Here is a 25,511-nt window from a genome sequence, read left to right on the forward strand (position 1 = left end):
ACAGGCAAATGTTTGTGATTTCATGGGGGCAGCCGTCTTGTTCATGGGGGCAGGCATCTTTTTGGTTGAAAAGAGGTGACAGGGAGCATGAGACACGGTTCCAACTGTCCTGTGTCCTGATCACCCCTACCAGCTGCACGCGCTAGGCTTCAAATCTCAAATTAAAAAAAAAAAATTGTACCAAAACAGCAGAAGGAGAACAACAACATCAGAAATCCCATCATACTTTGCTCAGCATCAAGGGAAAAATGCCCGGGCAGTTTTCTTCTGTGCAGCTAAAAATGAGGCTTGGGTAAGAAAAACAAAGTTCTGATGCTGTGAAACTGTTAAAGAAACACCAAGCAGAAGATCCAGACTTGTGGAAAGGCAGATGTTACACTGGGATTCTTAAAGGACAACTGAGGGGAAAATAAACAGATGAGATAAACAATTGTATCTATCCTCCTTCTAAAAATGACTTTTTAGATATCCCACAGTTTTATTTTATACTAGCTGATTGCCCGGCGTTGCCCGGTTATGTATTTGGTTGGTGTTGGCTCCGCCCACTTTTCTAACCCTAGCACACAAAGACTCAATGACCTAGTTTGTGAGCTTTGCATTGTTTGGCATCAATAATTTGCATTGAAAGGAAACAAATCTGATTGGCTGTGGCTCCACCCTCTTCTGATTTTGAACCCCAGTCACCTAATGACCAACTGTAGCAGGTTTTAAGCTTGTGTCCTTAGCAGTGCAAGAATGGCAGCAATTGAATATTCCCCTTGAAAAGCAATAAATGAATTTGGATTGGCTTTTGTAGGCTCCACCCTCTTTTATGAATATTAATCCCAGTCACCCAGTGACCAACTGTGCAAAGTTTGAGAACCCTACCATTAACAGTGTAAGAATGGCTGCAGTTTACATTTTCCCAGTCAAATATATATTTGTCTCCGTCCAGTGATGACCCAGCATTGCCTGGGTATGTATTTGGCTGGTGTTGGCTATGTCCACTTTTTGTAATAGTAACAGACAATTACTTAATTACTCAGTGACCAAATTTGTGAGCTTTGCAGTCTTTGGCATCAATAATTTGCGTTGAAATGAAACAAATCTGATGGGCTGTTTGTGTCTCCACCCCTTTTCTACATTTGAACCCCAGTCACCCAATAAATAACTGTACCCAGTTTGGGGCTTGTGCCATTAACAGTGCAAGAATGGCAGTAATGAAATACTCCCCTTCAAAATCAATAGATTAATTCTGATTGGCTTTTGTAGGCTCCATCCACTTTTATGAATAATAGCTGATGAATCGGCGTTGCCTGCGTATGTATTTGGCTGGTGTTAGCTCCGGCCACTTTTTCCAACCCTAACACACAATTACTCAATGACCAAGTTTGTGAGTTTTGGGGTCTTTGTCATCAATAATTTGTATATTCCCATAGAAATTAAGCAAATCAGATTAGCTGTTTGTGGCTCTGCATCTCTCTGGCATTTGAACCCCAGTCACCCAATGACCAACTGTAGCAGGTTTGAGGCATCTGCTATTAATAGAGCAAAAATGGAAGCAGTTTAAATATTCCCCTTGAAAATCAACAGGTGGATTTTGATTGGCTATTATAGGCTCCACCCACTTCCCATAATATTAATCTCAGTCACCCAGTGACCATCTGGGCAAAGTTTGAGAACCCTTGCCATTAACAGTGTAAGAATGGCTGCAGTTTAGATTTTCTTAGTGAAATTTGTTTTTGGCTCCGCCCAATTTTTGTAACCTTGACACACAGTCACTCAATGACCAAGTTTGTGAGCTCTGGGGTCCTTGGCTTCAATAATTTGTAATTTACCAGTGAGATGAAACAAATCTGATTGGCTGTTTGTAGCTCCACCCCTTTTCTGAATTTGAACCCCAGTGACCCAATGACCAACTGTACCAGGTTTGAGGCTTGTGCCATTAACAGTGCAAGAATGGCAGCAATTTAAATATTCCCCTTGAAAATCAAAAGGTGAATTTTGATTTTCTTTTTAGGCTCCGCCCACTTTTTTTGAATATTAATCCCAGAAAATCCCAGTGACTAAGTTTTAAGCTTTTGGGTTTCTTCCATCAAAATTGTGTGAATGGAAACAGTTTATCCAGTAAAGTAATCTGATTGGCTGTTTGTGGCTCCACCCCTTAAGTGCATTTGAACCCCAGCCACTTCATGACCGACTGTAGCTGGTTTGAGGCTTCTGCCATTATTAGTGTAAGAGTGGCAGCAGTTTCAATATTTCCCTTAAAAATCAATAGGTGAATTTTGATTGGCTGTTGTAGGTTCCACCCACTTTCCTGAATATTAATCCCATTCATCCATTGACCAACTGTGTCACGTTTAAGAACCCTGCCAATAACAGAATGGCTGAAATCAATCTAACAAATCTGATTAGCTGTTTGTGGCTCCGCCCCCTTTTGTGAATTTGGACCCCAGTCACCTATCAGCTAAGAGGCCTCTGCCATTAACAGTGTAAGAATGGTAGCAATGTAAATATTCCCCTTGAAAATCAATAGGTGAAATTTGATTGGCTGTTGTTGGCTCCACCCACATTTCTGAATATTACTCCCAGTCACCCAGTGGCCCACTGTGTCAAGTTTGGGAACCCCGCCATTAACAGTGTAAGAATGGCTGCAGTTTATATTTTCCCCTGGAATAAAATGCAGTTGTTGGCGCCGCCCACTTTTTCTAACCTTAACATACAGTCACTCAATGATCAAGTTTATGAGCTTTGGGCTTTTGGTATCAATTATTTGTATATTCCCATTGAAATTAAACATATCTGATTGGCTGTTTGTGGCTCTGCCCCCTTTCCGAATTTGAACCCCAGTCACCCAGTGACTAACAGTACCAGGTTTGAACAGGGCCGGCCCGCTCATGAGGTGGGGTGAAACTTTTGCCTCAGGCGGCAAATTTCTAGGGGCGGCATCCGCCCGTCGGAGGGTGCGGGGAGCCGGCCGCCCAGCTGGAGGGGTAGCGGGCAGGACGGGGGTATTGGGCCTAGCGGCGGGGAGGGGGGTCGGACCCCCCCCTCCCTCGCCTGGGTCCCCGTCCTCCGCTCCCCTCCAGCCTTAAATACATCACAACTAGCGCAACTCGCAAGAGGCAGTGGGCGGGGAGGACTCACCTCTTCCTCGCTCGATCCAGCGTGCGCTCCACTGACGTCACTTCCTGCACGCTGTCCACTGTATTGTAAATGGACGGCGCTGCAGGAAGGGACGTCAGTGGAGCGCACGCTGGATCGAGCGAGGAAGAGGTGAGTCCTCCCCGCCCACTACCTCTTACGAGTTGCGCTAGTTGTGATGTATTTAAGGCTGGAGGGGAGCGGAGGACGGGGACCCAGGCGAGGGAGGGGGGGGTCCGACCCCCCTCCCCGCCGCTAGGCCCAATACCCCTGCCCTGCCCGCTACCCCTCCAGCTCGGCGGCGGCGGCGGCGCCCCCCACGAAGCATCTACTATTAACAGTGTAAGAATGGCAGCAATGTAAATATTCCCTTTGAAAATCAACAGGTGAATTTTAATTGGCTGTTGTAGGCTCCACCCACTCTCTTGAATATTCATCCCATTCACCCAGTGACCAACTGTGCAAAGTTTGAGAACCCTGCCAGAAACAGTGTAAGAATGGCTGCAGTTTATATTTTTCTAGTGAACTTTATTTTTGGCTCCGCCCACTTTTTGTAACCTTGACACACAGTCACTCAACGACCAAGTTTGTGAGCTTTCAGGTTCCTGGCATCAAAAATGTGTGAATGGAAGCAGTTTATCCAGCAAGGAAATCTGATTGGCTGTTTGTGGCCCCGCCCCTTTAGTGGATTTGGACCCCAGTCACCCAATGACCAACTGTACCATGCTTGAAGCCTCTGCCACTAACAGTGTAAGAATGGCAGCAGTTTTAATATTCCCCTTGAAAATCAATAGGTGAATTTTGATTGGCTGTAGTAGGCTCCACCTACTTTCTTGAATCTTAATCGCATTCACCAAGTGACCAACTGTGACAAGTTTGAGAACCCTGCGATTAACAGTCTGAGAATGGCTGCAGTTTACATTTTTCCATTTAAAATTAATGGCTGAAATTTGATTGGCTGTGTTATGCTCCTCCCACTTTTCCTGGATTCGTAACCTCTGTCACCAAGTGACCAACTGTGCCAAGTGTGGGGACTCTGGCTTGATTACTGTGAGAATGGCATCCTTTTACATTTTTTCCATTGACTTGAATGGGTGAAATCTGATTTGCTGTTTGTTGCTCCGCCCAGGTGTGCAGGGGGGCCGCGAGACCCCCAGAACATATCATCCCAGGTAGTAAGGGATCTGTATACCAAGTTTCGTTCAAATCGGTCACACACACACACACACACACACACACACACACACACACACACACACACACACACACACACACACACACACACACACACACACACACACACACACACACACACACACACACACACACACACACACACACACACACACACACACACACACACACACACACACACACACACACACACACACACACTTATATATATATATATAGATTTAAATTTACTTTTTAAGTTTTTACTGTTTCATTACCACTCCTCAATGACACATGCAATTAAGAATCCCAGAGCTAAAATCTATAAACCATTGACCCTTTTTATCTCCTTGCTGCTCTCAGAAGCCATTTTCTGCCAGTAAAGTGTTTTATGGCTGTAAGTCCTTATCAGTGAGAATTATGTTATAGTCAGTCCCAGACAGAAACTGTCACTTGCATACCTGATGTTTAACTCTTTCGGGGAGAGAATGGAAAAAGGAAGACAGCATAGTTACTTGTTTGCGTGGCACTGTACATACACATGTCTATCTCATCATGTCACGTGTCATCTTGAGTGTCCTTTAAAGGGAGAAACAGTGAAGTACTGATTTTATTGATTTTGAGATTGTATAAAGAGTTCCTGTTGCCTTATGTGTGGCTAGAACTATCTATGGTCTCGAGTGTTCCGTCCCTCCCTACCAGCCCTTCTCTCCATCTTCTCCTATTTTTTCTCCTGATGCTCAGCACTGACTGTTCCCTCTCTCTCCAGACGGAGTCGCTATTCAGGGTAATGAAAGAGTCCTCATCTCCTCCACCCTGAAGAACTATCACCTTCTCACCATCCTGGTGGTTCACGCCAACGATTTAGGCATTTACGCCTGCGTGGCCACCAACATGTTGGGCAGTGCCTCCACCTGCTGTATTCTGAAGAAGGCCGGTGAGTGGCCAGGGTGGGGATCAGACATATCATGAATGTTCTGAAGTGACGATTGTGTATAACTGTACATCTTCTCCATTCACAGAGATCCCATGCTGCCCCAGCAGCCCAAACGTGGCTCAGGTGTACAAAGATGGTGCTCTGATTGTATGGAAACCGGTGGAGTCCAACACCCCTGTCACCTACTTTCTCCAGTACAGAAAGGAGGGTGAGTGTTTTACCTATGTCTCCTTCTTCTGAACCTTCTCCTTATCTTGGCAAACTCTGGTGTGACTCTTGGTGGTTGCACACAGGCAGCCTCCAAGATTCTAAAGATGAGAGAGACCAGGAGCTCAATGGTGTCAGGTCAGGTTATGGGTGTCAGGTCCGAGTATTCCTAGATGAACAGTTTCCTGGAAAGTGGATTGGTCGTCATGGGCCAGTTGAATGGCCCCCAAGGTCTCCCGATCTGACTCCCTTAGACTTTTATCTTTGGGGTCATCTGAAGTCTGTGCTGTGAAGATACGAGATGTGCAGCATCTGAAACTACGGATACTGGAAGCCTGTGCTAGCATTTCTCCTGCGGGGTCCCTATCAGTGTGTGAAGAGTGGGAGTAGAGGGTTGCATTGACAATTTAACACAATGGGCAGCACATTGAACACATTTTATAAGTGGTCAGAAACGTGTAAATAACTAATGAAAGAATAAAGTTATGTTAAAACCAAGCACACCATTGTTTTTCTTGTACCCGTCTGCCTCCCCTCCCCCCTTCCCTTTTTTATTGTCCCCCAATTTCCTAAAACAAGATGAGTAAAATCATTCGGTGGAAGTAGGAATAAAGTTTGGTGACGTTCTTCTGTATTTTCTATGTTATTGTAACAGGTGAGGAGTGGAGAGCGCTGACGCTGGATATATCGGATTGCTGTTACACCACGCACAGCCTGTCTGAGAGCCAAGTGTACTCCTTCCGCATAGCATGCATCAGTAAAGCCGGAATGGGTCCATACAGCAACCCCTCCCCCAGTGTGAGGATTGGGCGGCCGAATCCTGGTGAGTTTTGCTAGAAAAGGATGGGGAGCGGCTAAGGTTTTTGTGGTCCCAAGTGGCACATAATTTGTGGCCCCTCCCCCAGTCAGATATTACGTAGCCAATGGTGCCCCCCCCCCCCCCCCCCAAAAAAAAAAAGGTAGATCTCTAGTACTGGTTGGTAGCCAAACTACCCCCAGTATAGGTAACCAAGGTGTCCCCCCAGTATAGATAGCCACTCCCAGTACAAGTAGCCAAAGGTGCCCCCTCCCCCATATAGGGCATTGGTGTCAATGGAGGTATGTAGCTGCCTGCTGCCTCCCCATTCCATCACTCACAGAATTCTACCCTCTTGTGGAGGGTGTATCCAAACATCCGCTTGGTATGCCTGGGCCAATGGCACCCGGTAATAGACAACGTGTTTCGCTGTGAAGGGGGATCACATTGCAAGGTGTCAATTGCAGTTTATGTACATGAATGGTGTGAAGCCGATTTAACGATGCCTTATATCTACTCTACTGACTGCCACAGGGACCAACAGCACTGTGGAGTTATGAAAAAGGCAGTGAAATATATCCACATTTTATTGCCTACATAATTATATGCGAGGAAACAAGGCCTTACATTGCATATAAAGAAAGCAGAGCTGCTTATCTGTCTCTGGAAGCTGTGCTGCTGCTGAGTCTGGCAGCTTCCTCCATTGAATATTAACACAGAGATAGCAGAGCTTAATTTATTGTTTTAAAGAGGAACTCCAGTGAAAATAATGTAATAAAAAGTGCTTCATTTTTACAATATTTATGTATAAATGATTTAGTCAGTGTTTGCCCATTGTAAAATCTTTCCTCTCCCTGATTTATATTCTGACATTTATCACATGGGGACATTTTTACTGCTGGCAGGTGATGTAGCTGCTGCATGCTTTTTTGGCAGTTGGAAACAGCTGTAAACAGCTATTTCCCACAATGCAACAAGGTTCACAGCCAGGAAACTGCCAGGAGTACCACAGGCTTCAGAGTTTCTTGTGGGAGGGGTTTCACCACAATATCAGTCATACAGCACCCCCTGATGGTCTGTTTGTGAAAAGGAATAGATTTCTCATGTAAAAGGGGGTATCAGCTACTGATTGGGATAAAGTTCAATTCTTGGTCGGAGTTTCTCTTTAAGCCCACCTATCTTTCACCCTGACCACCTCACAGGAGGTACATCTGCACAAGCCTACAGTGCCTTATTGTAAAACCAGCCCTGACCCTGATCATCAGATTATACTTACAGAGAGGCTGAAACCAAGTAGGTTTAGCTGACTGTAACTCTTTTGTTACTGGACTGCTAAGGCCAGCACATGTACCATTTACATTACATATATGAAAACGATCTTATTTCTCCCAGGAGACGAACTTTCATTTCTCTCTGATTTCACAGCAAACCTCCCCGGACTGGCAGAGACTGGAGGAGCATCAGAGGCGTCACAACAACAACTGACCAGCGAGTTACAGATGGGAATTAAGAGGTTAGTTGTTTAACTGTTGGAAGAATGGAATCATCTTTACAACCAGTGCCTGATTCTGTCTTCAGATGTGTTCCATGTAGTCCCTGCACAGCTGCACTTATATATCAGAAGGGGGAGGGCTTTGCCTCGTGCCAATCAGACTGTACCGCACTGCACCGTGTGGTCAGCGACTGACCTGCACTGCCCAATCAGCAGTCTGTGGGAGGGGCTTTGAACAGGATGTCTTGCTCACATGTAAAAAGGGGGAATTTGAAGTAAAGGATTGTTAGTTAGTTGATAAGGAAAAGGTAAAGTTTTAGTTTGATCGGCAAATATTGTAAGGTTAGAATTAGGCATTGATGACAAATGACAGGATAAGTGACAAAACTACCTCATGCTGAAAATCAGGGTAAGCAATGGTGTGTGACGTGGTAAGGGGAACTGCATTCATGACTGTACTAGACTGCAGTGCAAAGGATTCTGGGATGTGGGAGATGCTACAAAGGGATGTGACTGGAATGCTACTCAACCACCCTCTTCTAGTTACTTATGAGAAGAGGGCGTAGCCCAGGAAGGAGGCGTAACTACAAATCAGTTGTTCACACCCCTTCCCTTGCCTCCCCCTGGTGGTGACCTTCACAGTCTGGAAGGCCATCTTGCACCGGTCATAAAACAAGACATCGTAATTTCACACCCATAACCAGTGAAGCCACAAAAACACCTGATCTGAAAAATAAACCCTTTATCGGAGGTAGCAAAGAAGTAGTTGGTGCCCCTCACAGCTCTTCCCCCCCTTCCCCCGCGCACGGAAGCAGGGGCTACTCCTCTGTAGTTACGCCCTAGTGGCCAGGCTTCCGGACAACTGTAAGCCAGCCGTGGAGTGAGGAGGTGCAGTGCTGTCTGCTGGGGAAGAGGGGCTACATAACTCCTGTATGAAGGGGTGGAAAGGCTGGAGGGCCCTTCTTGGTGTTAACTGAAGAGTTGAGAAGAAGGGAAGAACACTAATTTGTAGGAATGGGTACTGAAAAGTGAGGCAGCCTTATAGTAGGTGGAGTGTTCAGAACCCGGCACTGTGCATGCCAAATTTCCTCACTTCTCGACAAGGCCTAGACAATAATGTCCTCTACATCTGATCTTTCTTGTTCCTCAGGGGACGGTTCAGCACGGTGAGGCTGTGCACAGAGAAGACAAGTGGGCGTCTCTTTGTGACTAAGATCATCCCGTACATGGAGGAGACAAAGGAAGACACGGTGCTGGAATATCACATCCTGAAGAAACTTCACCACACCAACGTGGTGCAACTCCACGCGGCCTTCCTCAGCCCACAGCACCTAGCGCTGATCCTGGAGCTCTGCGAGGGCCGGCAGCTGCTGCACTTCCTGTCCGCAGGGTACGAGTGCTCTGACAACTGGGTCTAAGTTGGGGGTGTAGATCTTTTTATATTTATACATAAAATAAACCACAGATATTTGCCACTTGAAATTTGGCAGAAACACATTAAAAACAGCTGAAACAGAAGATTATATTGGTTAATAAAAATGCTATAAAAATGTGGGCACTGGCTGGAGACGTCTGATAAAATAGTGGGCGACAGGGTGGCTACAACTAACGGACTGTAGCCGCAATGCACAAATTTCCATATATGGACATTTATGGCCGATATTAACATGAGTGCCTAAGGGGCACCCAATATTTATCGTTTATAGTGGTTGAAGGCAGCACAGATATCGGTCAGCTTTCCAAAGAGGGAAGTGGTTAGAGTTAGGTATGGGTGGGGGGTTGGCTAGGCATGGGAAGCAGGGTCGGTTAGAGTAGGGCATCCTGGGGGAGGGTTGTTTGGTTAGGGTTAGTTATCAATAAGGGCAGGGTGAGGTGTCGGTTAGGCATCAGAGTAAGAAAAGGCTCGTGTGAGAATAGAGTTAGATTTAGCAATAGTATAATTTACTGATATTTTACTGTCGGAGTTACGCTGCCCAATAGTACAAAGTTGATCATTTTATCGATATTCTACTAGCTGATATTTCTGGCGCCCATTTTGTATGTACGTCTGAAAGCACCCTGATTCAATTATTAAATCACACTGCTTCTCTGTTGGTCCATGGACTGTTGGGTCAACCTTTGTGTTTGGATCTTGTGTATTTGCCAAAAGGACAGAATCCAGATCTGCTGGTGTATGAGTGATCAGGCAATGTGTGCTTCTCTGCAGGCCATCTTACTCGGAGCTGGAGGTGAGGGACTACCTGTGGCAGATCCTCAGCGCGGTGGAATTCCTCCACGATAAACAGATCCTCCACCTGGACCTGAGGTCTGAGAACACCATCGTGACGGAACACAAACTGCTGAAGGTCCTGGACTTCGGGAGTGCCCAGTTCTACTCTCCAGATAAAGTCATTATCCCAAGGAGATACCTGGATTTCCTGGAGACCATGGGTGGGTTATCTCTACTATACTGTAACGATCCAATATGGCAGAGATCTTTCCCAGACACCATATTTATTCTCCCACAGTATCAAAGGTACAATACTTAAGGCTTATACACACGTGCAACATTTCCACCCAACTATTGTCCAAACTTGGTCTGTTGGACGATAGTTGGGCATGTGAATGTGTGACAAATGACTTGACAAGCGACTAATAACAGATAGTTTGTCCAATCCAACCGGTGGATCAACTTGCACAACTGTTGGGTGGATGTCATGCAGTTGGCAGCGTGTGTACAAGTTGTTCAAACAACTTGTCTTGCATGCGGACATATCGTGCAGTCCGTTGGGTTCGCTTGTGTGCGCAGTATGCAAATGAGTTGGTCACTCAGTTGGCTAGTGTGCGGAAAATACAAATCTTACAATCGCTTGGTTGTGCAGTCGGTCTTGTTGTTGGGTTGGTCGTGCAGAAAGTTGCATGTGTGTACGAGCCTTTAATGCTTAAAAGTAGATTTTTAGGGGCAAAGTAGTTCACTGTTTCAGAAGTTTACTGTATCAGAAATGGTCATACTCAAGCGCATAAAGTATACTATAGTACTGTATATTAGTTAAGTGAATCATTGGTAGTCATTTTTTTGTTTTAATGATTCAGCAAGTGAGCAGACAGTGTCTGAGCTACATCAAAATGCATAATGCTCAGTATGCAGGGATTTGCATGCAATAATCATGCAACAGCTTGCACAGAAAGCATAGGTCTCACCAGGTAATGCAGGTACATTACTGACAGTGTGCTCCTCTGTCCACATTTCTGTGCAGCCTGGATGATGCTGTAGCATTGCAGCCATGCACAAGCAAGTCACAGATGACAGGCAATTCCCTCAGTGATCAGGCAGCAGCTTACATAGGAAGCATAGGTCTCACCAGTAATGCAGGTACAGTACTGATAGTGTGTTCCCCTGTCCACATTACTGTGCAGCCTGGATAATACTGTAGCATTGCAGCCATGCACAAGCAAGTCACTGACTTATGATGCATGCTCCCGCCCACTTTCCACTATAGCGGGATACAGCATATTGCAGTGGCCAAAAAACGGGTTTACTTTAACAGAAGTTCTATTATATTAGGATTTACTATACCAGGCTGTTACTCTCTTATACTTTTAATGGGGCTTCGCCAGGACTTGGACAACACTAGTACACCCAAAGTTTTACTATATCAGATCAGCATGTAGCCAACCTCACAGTACATCGCATGACTGAACCATCTCTCTCTTTCCTAGCTCCGGAGCTGCTGGAGGGACAGGGGGCTGCACCGCCCACCGATATCTGGGCTGTCGGGGTCACAGCATTTATCATGTGAGTCTTACAATTAAAATGACGATGTCTCCCTACAAACTGACTGATGTTTCAGTTAGCATCGTATGTCCAATCTTCCAACGGCAAAAACATATTAAATCCTATTGTGTGTTATTGGCTCCGCCCAGCACTGCAGCTCAGCAGATTCTTATCATTATGAGACTGAGAAAGCTTCAGTGCCAGACACAAGTTATTCTGCATATGCTCTTATGCTAGGTACACACGTTAAGATTTTCTGGCAGATTTACTGGCAGATCAATTATTTCCAGCATGTCCGATCTGGTTTCCTATCCATTTTCCATAGAAGTGAACGGAAAATCAATTATAAAATCGAATGGAAATCAAATCACTCACACATGCTGGAAAAAAATCGATCTGGCAGTAAATCTGGCAGTAAATCTTGAGGTGTGTACCCAGGGGCGTCTCTAGCCATTTTGTCACTCCAGGCGAGAATGCCGGTGGCGCCCCCCTCCCCGTGTGGTGCCCCCCTGCTGCAAATAATCGTAACGCAGCAAAGATTCACCATAAGATAAAAGTAATGCGGCAGACTTTCCCCAGAAAATAACCATAACGCAGCAATGATTCACTATAAAATAATTATAATGCAGCAATGATTCACCATACAATAATCGTAATGTGGCCAACGTTCCCCAGAAAATGATCGTAATGTGGCAGCGTTCACCAGGAAATAGTCGTAATGCGGCCAGCGGCCAGCGTTCCCCAGGAAATAATCGTAATGTGGCCAGCGTTCCCCAGGAAATAATCGTAATGTGACCAGCGTTCCCCAGAAAATGATCGTAATGTGGCCAACGTTCCCCAGGAAATGATCGTAATGTGACCAGTGTTCACCAGAAAATAATTGTAATGTGGCCAGCGTTCACTAGAAAATGATCGTAATGTGACCAGCGTTCACTAGAAAATGATCGTAATGTGACCAGCGTTCACTAGAAAATGATCGTAATGTGACCAGCGTTCCCCAGAAAATGATCGTAATGTGGCCAGCGTTCCCCAGGAAATGATCGTAATGTGGCCAGCTATCACCAGAAAATAATCGTAATGTGGCCAGCGTTCACCAGAAAATAATTGTAATGTGGCCAGCGTTCACCAGAAAATAATCGTAATGCGGCCAGCGTTCACCAGGAAATAATCGTAATGTGGCCAACGTTCCCCAGAAAATAATTGTAATGTGACCAGCGTTCACCAGGAAATAATCGTAATGTGGCCAGCGTTCCCCAGGAAATAATCGTAATGTGGCCAGCGTTCCCCAGGAAATAATCGTAATGTGGCCAGCGTTCCCCAGGAAATAATCGTAATGTGGCCAACGTTCCCCAGGAAATAATCGTAATGTGACCAGCGTTCCCCAGAAAATGATCGTAATGTGGCCAACGTTCCCCAGGAAATGATCGTAATGTGGTCAACGTTCCACAGAAAATGATCGTAATGTGACCAGCGTTCACCAGAAAATAATTGTAATGTGGCCAGCGTTCACTAGAAAATGATCGTAATGTGGCCAGCTATCACCAGAAAATAATCGTAATGTGGCCAGCGTTCACCAGAAAATAATTGTAATGTGGCCAGCGTTCACCAGAAAATAATCGTAATGCGGCCAGCGTTCACCAGGAAATAATCGTAATGCGGCCAGCGTTCACCAGGAAATAATCGTAATGCGGCCAGCGTTCACCAGAAAATAATCGTAATGCGGCCAGCGTTTACCAGGAAATAATCGTAATGCGGCCAGCGTTTACCAGGAAATAATCGTAATGCGGCCAGCGTTCACCAGGAAATAATCGTAATGCGGCCAGCGTTCACCAGGAAATAATCGTAATGCGGCCAGCGTTCACCAGGAAATAATCGTAATGCGGCCAGCGTTCACCAGGAAATAATCGTAATGCGGCCAGCGTTCACCAGGAAATAATCGTAATGCGGCCAGCGTTCACCAGGAAATAATCGTAATGCGGCCAGCGTTCACCAGGAGATAATCGTAATGCGGCCAGCGTTCACCAGGAGATAATCGTAATGCGGCCAGCGTTCACCAGGAGATAATCGTAATGCGGCCAGCGTTCACCAGGAGATAATCGTAGGAGATAAGGAGATAATCACCAGTAAATTATGCTAATGTGGGCAGCATTTACTCACCTGCAGAAGTCTCCTGTAGCCAGCCGGCGGTGGCACTGGTCCCTGGTGCGTCACACGGTGCCTTCAAGCACGTGTGACAGGCGGAGGGCGGAGGTAGGGGCGGCGCCGCACGTATAGACGAACTAGCGTGCGGCCGCTCGCTCTGCACAGAGAGGTAGTGGGGGCGGACCAGTAGGCGGCACCAGGCACAGGCTGAGCTGCCTGTCACAGCCGGCTGCTCGCTCTGAAGGGAGAGGAAGGGGGCGGACCAGTAGGCGGCACCAGGCACAGGCTGAGCTGCCTGTCACAGCCGGCGCCGACCTGATAGTGAAAAAAAAAAAAATAAACACACACACAGCGCGGCGAAAGAGCGCCCACTTCCACCCACGGCGCTCTAGGCCAAAATTTAGAGTTGCCTAATGACAGAGACGGCTCTGTGTGTACCTAGCATAAAGGTACCCAGACGATCTATAGGCAGATTGACCAAGAGACAGATCTCTCTCTGATTGGAAAGAGATCTGTTGTCTGCCAATACACTGCAGGCCGATTTCCGATTGAATTCAGCATGCAATCTCTCGGAATTCGGCCTTGTCACACCGCATCCACCACCTCATCACCCCTGGCGCTGCCCCCTAGTGTAAAATGTGGCCCCTAGTGCCCTGTGCAGTTTACTTTACTTGTCGGTGTCTGCCACTGACACTGGGGGCTGCCATCTTTGTCATGGGGGCTGCCATCTTTGTCAGGGGGGCAGCCATCTTTTTGGTTGAAAGGAGGTGACAGGGAGCATGAGACACAGTTCCAAATGTCCTGTGTCCTGATCACCCCTCCCAGTTGCTAAGCAACGAGAACAACAACATCAGAAATCCCATCGTGCTTTGCACAGCATCAGGGGAAAAATGCCCGGGCAGTTTTCTTTGATGGGGCAGAGCTTAGCTTTTGTGCAGCTAAAAATGAGGCTTAAAGGAATACTTAAGGTAAAAAAAAAAAAAAAAAAAAAATGATATTTACTCACCCGGGGCATCCCTCAGCCCCCTGAAGCCCCAACCGCTATATCACCCTCTATGCTGCTATAGCGTATATATATATGCGATATAGCGGCTGGGAACACGGAGAATCAGCCGCATTCCCAGCCTGTCGGCGGCTGTCGCCGAACCCGGAAGTAGCCGCCGGCGGGGACAGGATGATCGGAGCGGGGCTGCGAGGGCACCATCCAGCTTCGGGGGGCTGAGGGATGCCCTGGGTGGGTAAAGATCATTTTTTTTTTTTTTTGCCTTAAGTATTCCTTTAAGTAAGAAAAAAAAGACACCAAGCCTTTTCAGTGCTGTTGAGTAGATTTTTAGTCTGCAGGTTCACTTTAAATCTTTTTCGGCTGAAAAAAAAAATAGTTAATGTCTTGGCTGGAAATCTATACTGAGTACAAATCCTGTTGCAGATCAATAATAAAGCCTCAAAAACCGGGTGTCCAGAAAACTACAGATTTCGCTGTGCTGGACGACAATCCTGTGCAAATATGTAACCAAATGACAATGGCGAGCAACCGATATTGAGCATTTTGCCCAGTCCACCTGGCTAATTGTTAATATTTAATATATCGTATATCGTCGACATCTTCTGATCCCTTGGGCAAAAATGCTAAGCCTACACTGGATGGCTGGATAGTGTAATGGTCAAGAGCTCTGCCTCTGACACAGACAACCTGGGTTCAAATCTCCTCTCTTCCTGTTCAGTAAGCCTGCATCTAATCAGTAAGGAGACCTTGGGCAAGTCTCACCAACACATCTACTGTCTATAGAGCGTGTCCTGGTGGCTGCAGCTCTGGCGCTTTGAGTCCACCAGGAGAAAAGCGCGATATAAATGTTCTGTGTCTTTCTGTCTGTCTACGCTGTACAGATGCATTACTAGCCTCCAGACAAGCGAGGTGTCTGTTGTTATGGAGGGGGTGGAGGGAGAATAAGTGGCATGCGATGGAGCGGATTCCGGCAGGCAGGGGAAGAGGGAGGAGCATGTGATCGGGCAGCGCCCAGAAGTCAGGGATTGCTAGTGATCCAGCATGCCAGATCTTTTGCAGATGTTGGCCGGCCGCTGTACACACGATTCTAGGCCGAGGCAGTTTTTATCGACCACCATAGCCCAGTTCAAACCAATGTGTGTATGTAGCATTGGGCTTTATACTCTAAATATTTATGTGAATAGGTTGTTTTTTTTTATCACGTGGACTCAGTGACACCTAGTGGTGTAATGTGGTAGTGAACTTTTTCTTTCAGCATATTTATAGCAGGAAGGTGGCAACGTTTCCCAAGACATGGTGCATCTGAATGATTAACAGCATAAGTGTCCTCAGGGCCCAGCCGAGGCAGAGGCGAGAGAGGCTCCAGCCTCAGGGCGCAGTGTAGGGGCGCACAACTCACTCAGCTATCATTCCCCTATTGTGTTTGACACAGAGAGAAATAATAAAAGGGGATACATGGCAGTGTCTGAAGCCAGATAACTAGAGATTAGGGTGTTGGGGGCCCGGGGTGCCTCTTAGTGTAAGCAATCAGTGTGTGACGGCTGGGGTAGGAGGAATGGAGGGGCGCACTTTGGTGTCTCAGCCATGGGTGCTGGAGGACCTTATCCCGTGTGCTAAACCTAATTTATAGGCAGGGTACACATCTTGCATTCAAAACAGATGCACCAAATTAACATTGATGGAGGATATTAGCTTCCAAAAACAGTTTTCATGCAGTGTGTTCCGTACTGAACTCTTCCACGGCGATGGGGTCATTCTTCTGGAAGGGACCCTGACCCCTAACTAATTACCAGACATGCATAGTGTGAACATGGGAGCAGCTGGCCATAACAATGGTTTACACCTTCTTTAAACATCAGGGGAGTAAATATTTGGGGTAAATATAGTGATCATTATCATTGTTTATGATGTCACCAGTTGTTGTTGGTTTTATTCCCGCCTCTTTCTTGCTTTCCAGGCTGAGTGCTGAGTATCCGTTCAGTCCTGACTACGGCGCTGAGCTGGAGAAAGGAATCAAGAAGGGGCTGATCAGGTTCAGCCATTGTTATGCTGGTCTGTCCGGAGGGGCCGTGCGATTCCTGCAGAGCGCTCTGTGGTCAAATCCCTGGTATGAAACTACTGTGCCCTCCACTATGTCCACATGTGTCCATCAACACACACACACACACACACACACACACACACACACACACACACACACACACACACACACACACACACACACACACACACCTACACACACACCTACACACACCTACACACACACCTACACACACACACACACCTACACACACACACACACCTACACACACACACCTACACACACACACACACACACCTACACACACACACCTACACACACACCTACACACACCTACACACACCTACACACCTACACACACCCTACACACACACACACACACACACACACACACCCTACACACACACACACACACACACACACCCTACACACACACCCTACACACACACACCCTACACACACACACCCTACACACACACACACACACACACACACACACACACACACACACACACACACACACGGTCCCCCTGTGTTATACTGTACACACTGGGGGTAGCAGACATTAGCACACACTGCAGCTATCTTACTATCAGTACAGACACACAGTGACAGCATATAATGTACATACTGGAGGTAGCAGAGATCAGCATACACTGCAGCTAGTTTACCATAAGTACATGCACAAAATAACAGCTTATACAGGAGGAAGCAGAGATCAGCATACACTGCAGCTAGTTTACTATAAGTACATGCACAGAATAACAGCTTCTACAGGAGGTAGCAGAGATCAGCATAAACTGCAGCTAGTTTACTATCAGTAAAGACACCCAGTGACAGCTTATACTGTATATACTGGAGGTAGCAGAGATCAGCATACACTGCAGCTAGTTTACTATAAGTAGATGCACAGAGTAACAGCTTATACAGGAGGTAGCAGAGATCAGCATGCACTGCAGCTAGTTTACTATCAGTACAGACACAGAGTAACAGCTTATACTGTACATACTGGAGGTAGTAGAGATCAACGCACCCTGCAGCTAGTTTACTATCAGTACAGGCACAGAGTAACAGCTTATACTGTACATACTGGAGGTAGCAGAGATTGGTACACACTGCAGCTAGTTTACTATTAGTAGAGGCACAGAGTAACAGCATATAATGTACATACTGGATCCAGTAGAGATCAGCACACACTGCAGCTAGTTTATTAACAGAATAGGCACAGAGTAACAGCTTATACTGTATATACTGGAGGTAGCAGAGATCAGCACACACTGCTGCTAGTTTACTATCAGTGTAGGAGCATCCCACGCATTAAACGTATGGACAAGTGTGAACCTCCCCTTGGAGTCACTTCCTCAAGGCAGAGATAAATCAGACCTGTAGGCATTCTTTGAATCTCGTTTATAGTGTAATCTTCTCTTCCTCCAGGGGGCGCCCCTCAGCGTCAGACTGCCTGAAGATGCCGTGGCTACAGGAGGCGGGGCTGGCCACGTTGCAGCAGCCACCAGTCTACTTCCCCAGCGCCAAACTAAGGTCCTTCCTGCGGCAGAGGCAGACAGCGGTTCAGACGATCACCAGCAACACTTCCCCCCCATCTCTCTCCTGACACAAAGAACATCCGCCACTAGACATCACTGTGTAGGCCGACAGCCATAACTACTTGTGAAAACACACCTCCTCCTTGCCAGCTGTAACCCTCCTCCTAAACGTTGTACCCATCTAACCAAACACATTGTCAGAGCCGATGGTCATGTCTGGGAGAACTCATGGAGAAGCATGTGATCAGTTTGACCAGCTGATAGATTTGCAAAGCTATGATTCGCTGTGATCACATCCTGCTAAAGCCCATGATCATGGCCAGCAAATCAGAGACTTACATATCTGTCACCTGACCAAACTGATCACATGCTTCTCCATGATTTCTCCTAGATGTGGTTATCACTAAAGAGTTGATTTAGTGGGCTGAAGCAATATCCAGCCTATCGATTCCTGCAGAGCCGGCCACGTGTGGAAGGTGCGAGTCGTCTGCTGAATTGATAGTCCACGTCTGGGGGTGTATTGGTTCTGAGCACAGGGCAGCCTCTGTTGTATAGATGACAGGTCCTCTTTTGTCCCCGGGCAATATAGACGTGTTACTCAGGTATTTTAGTACAATCTTTGTGTTAGCTCGGCCTTGTCTTCTTGTGGGGGGGCTTCTCACCCGACCGCTGTCGATGGCGTTTGTGATCCGATCTTCCTCAGTCAGACCTGTTGTCAGATTACCGTTTGTGAGTTTCCATTTTAATGTATAGTGAATAATATAGGCGCTTTACAGTGTAAAGTGTGAATGGGATGCGATTTGCACAATCGAGTTTTGCTGAATCGTGGTATAGTGGTGGCGATTATCTGCAGCAACCAATCGGCTGTCTGCTTAGGTTTCTATTTTGCAACAGGAGCATGAGGGCTGCAATGTCATCGCTCAGATAAAATTGGGAATAAGATCGAATTTAATCAGGTCATACATGTATTGATTTCGTTTTTTATGATCAAATCTGCCAGAAATCTATAGCAGTACTAGCTGCTTTGATCGTAATTTCAATCGATTTGCATAAAAAATTGATCAAGAAGATTACAATCGGAACAGAGGGTACATTTTGGTCGATTGGATTCACGCCCAATGCTGTGGTTCGATACATTTTCAATTTCATGGTGAAATGTATTGAAAATCTGTGTGCATTGTATGGGGGAATCAGATCAGAGAAGGATTGTACTGTTTGCCACATTAGGCAGCAATGTATGCGTGTATGGCTTCCCACTAATGATACAATCTTGATTGTACAATCTTATCACTTCTGTGTAATATGAGGGACTACCTAAAGTATCCATTCACAGTATATTCACTCCGTTCACTTCTACTACATTTCATAAGATTGTACAATCAAGATTGTATCATTAATAGACATCTTAAAGGATCCCATTAATAATACAATAATTTCCTCAGATGCGATTGTAAAGATCTGATCGAACGATTGAATCGTACAGAAAACAGGAGAAATGTCAGCGCATCCTAAGGCCAGGCTACATCTTAATGACTACCAACAGAGGCGTGCAGAGCCCTCTAGAGGCAGCATATACGCCTTGTATTCAAAACAGATGCTGACTATGCACTAGAGCCCGAACCTCTGATAGCAAAGGAATGCAAACATAAATATCAAAGGCGAGCAGCTAGCCATCAAGTAATTTTTTTAGACAGCAGGGAGAGGTGGCAGCGCTTCCCAAAGAAGGCAGCATCTGAATGACCTCCAGCATAGGTATGCTGAGCCTAATTATAGGCAGCGTACACATCTTCCCTTCAAAACAGATGCGCCACATTATCATGAATGGAGGATATTAGCTTCCAAAACAGTTTGCATGCAGAGGGTTCCATGCTGGACCCTTTCACTACAATGAGGCCATCTTTTTGGAAGGGACCCTAAAATTATGCAGAAAACCATGCAGCATGTGGATCTTTGTGACATTATTCTTTAGTCGATTGGAATACAGAATTTTGCCGATCGTAAGGTTGAACTTTACGGTCCTATCTGAAAAGAAAAAGTGCCCTAATCGACCCATTTATGGGAATAAATGACAATAACCTTCTGATTACTTACGATCTTTTCGGATGATCGCATTTGAGGAAAATATTGTACCGTTAATGGGAACCTTTAGAGAAAGAGTTTCAGCAGATTTCGCCCCTCTATACCAGCACAGACTTTAATAAATGGTTCTGTTTTGCTTGTGGAGCTTGTAGATGATAACTCTTCCTAAAGGCAATAATGAACTGCCCGATATATACAGGAATACAATTTGTGGGTTTCTATTTTTCAGTGTATGAGTGTAAAGCACTAATCTCAGCAGTATTATGTTTTACTGTGTGCAGAGTAACAACCACCATCATATATTTATATACACATAGGGGGTCTATCTATAAAACCGACTAAAGCACGGTGGTGTAGTGGTTAGCTCTCTCTCCTTGCAGCGCTGGGCCCCTGGTTCCAATCCCAGCCAGGGCACTATCTGCAAAGAGTTTGTATGTTCTCTCTGTGTCTGCGTGGGTTTCCTCCGGGCACTCCGGTTTCCTCCTACACTCCAAAAACATACGGATAAGTTAATTGGCTCCCCTAAAATTGGCCCTAGACTACAGTACTTACACTACATAATATAGACATATGGCAATGGTAGGGATTAGACTGTGAGCTCCTTTGAGGGACAGTTAGTGACGATATATATATATATATATATATATATATATATATATATATATATATATACATACTGTACAGCGCTGCGTAATATGTCGGCGCTATATAAATACTAAATAATAATAATAAAATAAAATAAAAAAAGGCTTGGGCACATACTGCAATAAGTGGTTGTGCCTATAGAGGGCACAAGAGAGCAGTTACCAGCTGCTCAGCACAAATTCCACCAGGTAATCAATAAATTATGTTCCTGAAAAATAATTGGTCAATTAACAGCCTAGGTTGTCCAAAAAAGGAAGTTGGTGAATTCTGTAGTGTGAGACTTCCCTCCCCATTCATTCCTCTCAGCACATTGGGTGTTCAGTTATATTTGGCATACCCAGAATCCTCCCAGTAACCGCTTTAGGCTCCTCCCTGCAAAGCTTGGTTACATTAGTAAGGACGCAGTTAGGAGCTTGCATGTTGAGTGATCTCTGTGTCTTCTTCAGCCTCCTGCTTCAGTATTTCTGATCTTATGTTAAGATGCTGATGCTAAAAACGAAAAAAGTTACATACTCGCCTACAAAAAGGGGAAGAGACCATAAATACACATTACAGCTGTACTAATAAGAAGCAAGGAAATGTAACGCGAAGACGAAATAAAGGCTTAAAATATAAGTGAATCAGCTGATGCTCAGTGCCTGGTGAATGGAATATTAATCCAATCACTCTTTTTGTCCTTTTATAAATAGACCCCTATTATCAATGAATCAACTATAGCCCTTCAGAAATGTGTATTTTACACACCACATATACAGTATTTCCACGTGTGCCATGTAAATCGCTTCCATCCCGCAGACGTGGCACTCTGTGGCCGTCTCTCATTTCTGGACTTACAACTCATCTTCCGCCAGTATCACGGTATACCACGGGCGTTTTGTAATCTATGAAACGTGGATGTGACGCTTATCCTGTGTCACGGTGTAAGGGCGAGCACATGGGACGCCCTTCATTTTTCTTAGTGTTAAGGGAACAGATTTTTATTCCAGTGAGGTTGTATAATTTGCATGTATTTATACCGATTTCTTGTTGTATGATTTTATGTGTTTGATTTTTTGCAATAAAAAAGAAAAAAAGTGTTGACAAAAACAAAAAGTAGTGTGCAGTACATGAAACACAACCAAAAGTGATAGCAAGAGTGGGCGGAGCTACTTCTGGGAGAAAACAATTTAATCTCTCAATTGCGGAGAGCACTACTCTGCCATGGCAGTAAGCTGACACAACTGAGGGATCAAATTACAGTCGTGATTAGTCACAGATGAGGGGGAATCTGGCTAAACTCTCTAAATGCATACAGGGTGCATTTTTCTAGGTTTTCCTTACGTCCAGTGCAAGCGGAGCGGAGTTCAGGTCCACTTTAATAGCATGCATCCTGGTCCCGCCTCCTGCACTGATCCAGCTGCACAGCATGAGGTGAGGCTTGAACTGGGAATGTGATGTCACAGGGAATGTAAGCTCCACCCACACAGAGAAACTACTGAAGCTGACAAGACAAATAATGTTTATATTGCGCTTTTCTCCTGGAGGACTCAAAGCGCCAGAGCTGCAGCTACTGGGGTGTGCTCTGTAGGCAGTAGCAGTGTTAGGGAGTCTTGCCCAAGGTCTCCTTACTGAATAGGTATTGGCTTGCTGAACAGAAAGAGCCGAGATTCAGAGCCCTTGATCATTAATCGAATTAAAGTGAACCAGAGACAAAGCACTGTCATGTATTTTACCATATATATCAGTGGGAACATTAGAGAAAACACCTACCCTGCTCTCTGTTTCATTTTTAAAGTGGATCCGAGATAAACTTTTACTCATTGCATAATTGTGTTCCTTTCATATGGTTTATAGGGCATTCCTCAAGCCAAATCCTTTTTTATTTTATTTCCCTATAAACTAAACAAGCCTCGCCCACAGCTTTTTAGAGTGTCTTGGCACTGTAACAAGGGCTTATGGGAGCTCAGTCTGGGCAGGAGGTTACTAGCCATTGATTTCAGAGGGAGAGGGGACTGAATTTACACACAGGCAAGCTAATAGCATCTCCAGCCCTCAGCCTGTGACAATGTGACAAACAGAACATGGCTGCCCTCATTGTATCACAGAAATAATCATAAACTATCGAAGCTGTTTGCAGCTAGATTTGCTGTGTAAACTAAACTTTAAATAAGATATATAGACAAGTTACTTGTTATAGTTAGTTTTTCATCTCTGATCCGCTTTAACTGTTCAGCTTGCTTTTTAGCAGCCCTAATAAAATCCCGGACTGAGCATTCAGTCTGCCTTTGCTCAGGAATCATTATAGCAGAGTCATTATAGCAGAGCCACAAAGGGGCAGGCTTGGGCTTGAAAAGACATCAGAGAAGACAGACTCAGCTATAATGATTCCTGAGCAAAGCCAGACTGAATGCTTAGTGGTGGATTTTATCAGGGCTGCTAAGAAGCAAGCTGTGCAGTGCAGAATGAAACAGGAAACATAGTAGGCGTTTTCTCTAATGTTCCCACTGATATATATGGTAAAATACATGAGGGTGCTTCGTCTCTGGTTCACTTTAACCACCCTGGCGTTCTGATTAAATCGCCAGGGTGGCTGCGGGAGGGTTTTTTTTAAATAAAAAAAAAAACTATTTCATGCAGCCAACTGAAAGTTGGCTGCATGAAAGCCCACTAGAGGGCGCTCCGGAGGCGTTCTTCCGATCGCCTCCGGCGGCCAGAAGTAACACGGAAGGCCGCAATAAGCGGCCTTCCGTGTTTCGCTTACCTCGTCGTCATGGCGACGAGCGGAGTGACGTCATGGACGTCAGCCGACGTCCTGACGTCAGCCGCCTCCGATCCAGCCCTTAGCGCTGGCCGGAACTGTTTGTTCCGGCTACGCTGGGCTCGGGCGGCTGGGGGGACCCTCTTTCGCCGCTGCACGCGGCGGATCGCCGCGCTGCAGCGGCGATCAGGCAGCACACGCGGCTGGCAAAGTGCCGGCTGCGTGTGCTGCTCTTTATTTCATTAAAATCGGCCCAGCAGGGCCTGAGCGGCAGCCTCTGGCGGTGTTGGACGAGCTGAGCTCGTCCAGACCGCTCAGCTGGTTAAGCCCTTAATCTAGCACCAAGAAGACCGGCCCTATAGCAAATACTCTGCGGACTATGCAGCAATAACAATAGGAATTCCAGTGAAAATAATGTAATAAAGAAAAGTGCTTCATTTTTACAATAATTATGTATAAATGATTTAGTCAGTGTTTGCCCATTGTAATATCTCTCCTCTCCCTGATTTACATTAATCACATGATGACATTTTTACTGTTGGCAGGTGATGTCACTGGAAGGAGATGCTGCTTGCTTTTTTGGCAGTTGGAAACAGCTGTAAACAGTTATTTCCCACGATGCAACGAGGTTCACAGACAGGAAACTCACATGGTCCTCACAGTTTCCTGTGGGAGGGGTTTCACCACAATATCAGCCATACTGGACCCCCTGATGACCGTTTCTCATGGGAAAGGGGTATCAGTTACTGATTGGGATGAACGTCAATTCTTGGTTACGGTTTCTCTTTAAGCATTGCTTGCACTGAGAGCCAAACACCTTGTGATTAAATACAGCAAGTTTATTACAGTTAATGACATCACAAAACAGACAACATCCGTATTAAAATATTTCTGATCTCAATAAAACATTCTGTTACATACGTATGAGATTATTTAAAAGCGAAGTTCACCCAAAACAGTTATTTCAGTGCTCGGTGCTGGCTGCAGAGATCATTTCTTGTATCTTGGGGGGACACTGGTGCGGAGATCTCTTCACCTCTCAGTTCCCAGCTCTGCACATCCATGCCCCTATTCCTACTGTCTACGTTCACACATTTTATAATAACAGGAGGAGAGGGCACACAATAAAGTGGGCGGGGTCACAGAACCTTCCAGAGAGCGGGGTCACAGAACCTTCCAGAGAGGACGGCAGCAGAGCTGGGAAATGTGTGGGGTAGAGATCTCTCCACTGGCGTCCTCAGGAGACTCTGCTGGTAACGGAAATATCTGGACTGAGTGGTGCGACCCTATTATAAGCCTTGGAACAAGCTGTCGTATTTCCAAACCGTTGGCGAGTTCATGCTTCCCTGCATGCCAAATAACATCCACTGCTCCTGTTGTGACACTGCTGAGAGTCCAGCTCATTGGTTTTATCACAGGAGGGTATTTACATCTCATCCCAAAGTTATAAAAAACAAACAAAGCAAAGGGGTGCAGCATTTAAAGGATAAGTGGACCTGTCACCATGCTAAATCGACCATGGATTGTCCCCTCAATAATGCAATGTCCATCCATGATCCAGCAGTCTGTGTGCATACATGAAACGCTGCTGTCTGCTGGTCTGACAGCTTCCCTGTACAGCCTCGGCCACACCGTTACCTGACAGGGATCCGCAGCAGGGAAGGATGAAGATGAAAACGGGCCCTAGGCAAGATAGCGGTTTTTGCTCACTACTGATGGTCAGCTTTGGTGGGGGCCAGCATCTGCTAGGCCCCTAGACTCTCTCCAGGCCCTGGGGAACTGCCTAGGATTGCCTTGTGGATGGTCCAATTCTGATTGGGAGTCAATTTCTCAGAAAT

The 25,511-nt window shown here is 45.8% G+C and overlaps 1 protein-coding gene across 15 annotated transcripts in view; it reads left to right on the top strand.

Moving 5' to 3' along the window:
- The window catches only part of OBSCN (obscurin, cytoskeletal calmodulin and titin-interacting RhoGEF), a 511,999-nt gene extending 489,958 nt beyond the window's left edge, over nucleotides 1–22,041 (top strand). For 13 of the 15 annotated variants that reach the window (XM_068235137.1, XM_068235143.1, XM_068235140.1 and 10 more), the window contains 9 exons: nucleotides 5,066–5,233; nucleotides 5,319–5,441; nucleotides 6,096–6,263; nucleotides 7,662–7,749; nucleotides 8,879–9,118; nucleotides 9,935–10,158; nucleotides 11,428–11,503; nucleotides 16,585–16,734; nucleotides 18,103–22,041. In XM_068235137.1, the coding sequence (XP_068091238.1) occupies nucleotides 5,066–5,233; nucleotides 5,319–5,441; nucleotides 6,096–6,263; nucleotides 7,662–7,749; nucleotides 8,879–9,118; nucleotides 9,935–10,158; nucleotides 11,428–11,503; nucleotides 16,585–16,734; nucleotides 18,103–18,280 (1,415 nt within the window). In that variant the 3' untranslated portion in view covers nucleotides 18,281–22,041. The remainder of the gene's footprint in view (nucleotides 1–5,065; nucleotides 5,234–5,318; nucleotides 5,442–6,095; nucleotides 6,264–7,661; nucleotides 7,750–8,878; nucleotides 9,119–9,934; nucleotides 10,159–11,427; nucleotides 11,504–16,584; nucleotides 16,735–18,102) is intronic. The other 2 variants (XM_068235151.1, XM_068235152.1) reach the window with 1 other exon arrangement.
- Nucleotides 22,042–25,511: the final 3,470 nt, after the last annotated feature.

Source organism: Hyperolius riggenbachi, chromosome 5, assembly GCF_040937935.1.
Source record: "Hyperolius riggenbachi isolate aHypRig1 chromosome 5, aHypRig1.pri, whole genome shotgun sequence".
In the NCBI taxonomy this organism is placed as follows: Eukaryota; Metazoa; Chordata; class Amphibia; order Anura; family Hyperoliidae; genus Hyperolius; species Hyperolius riggenbachi.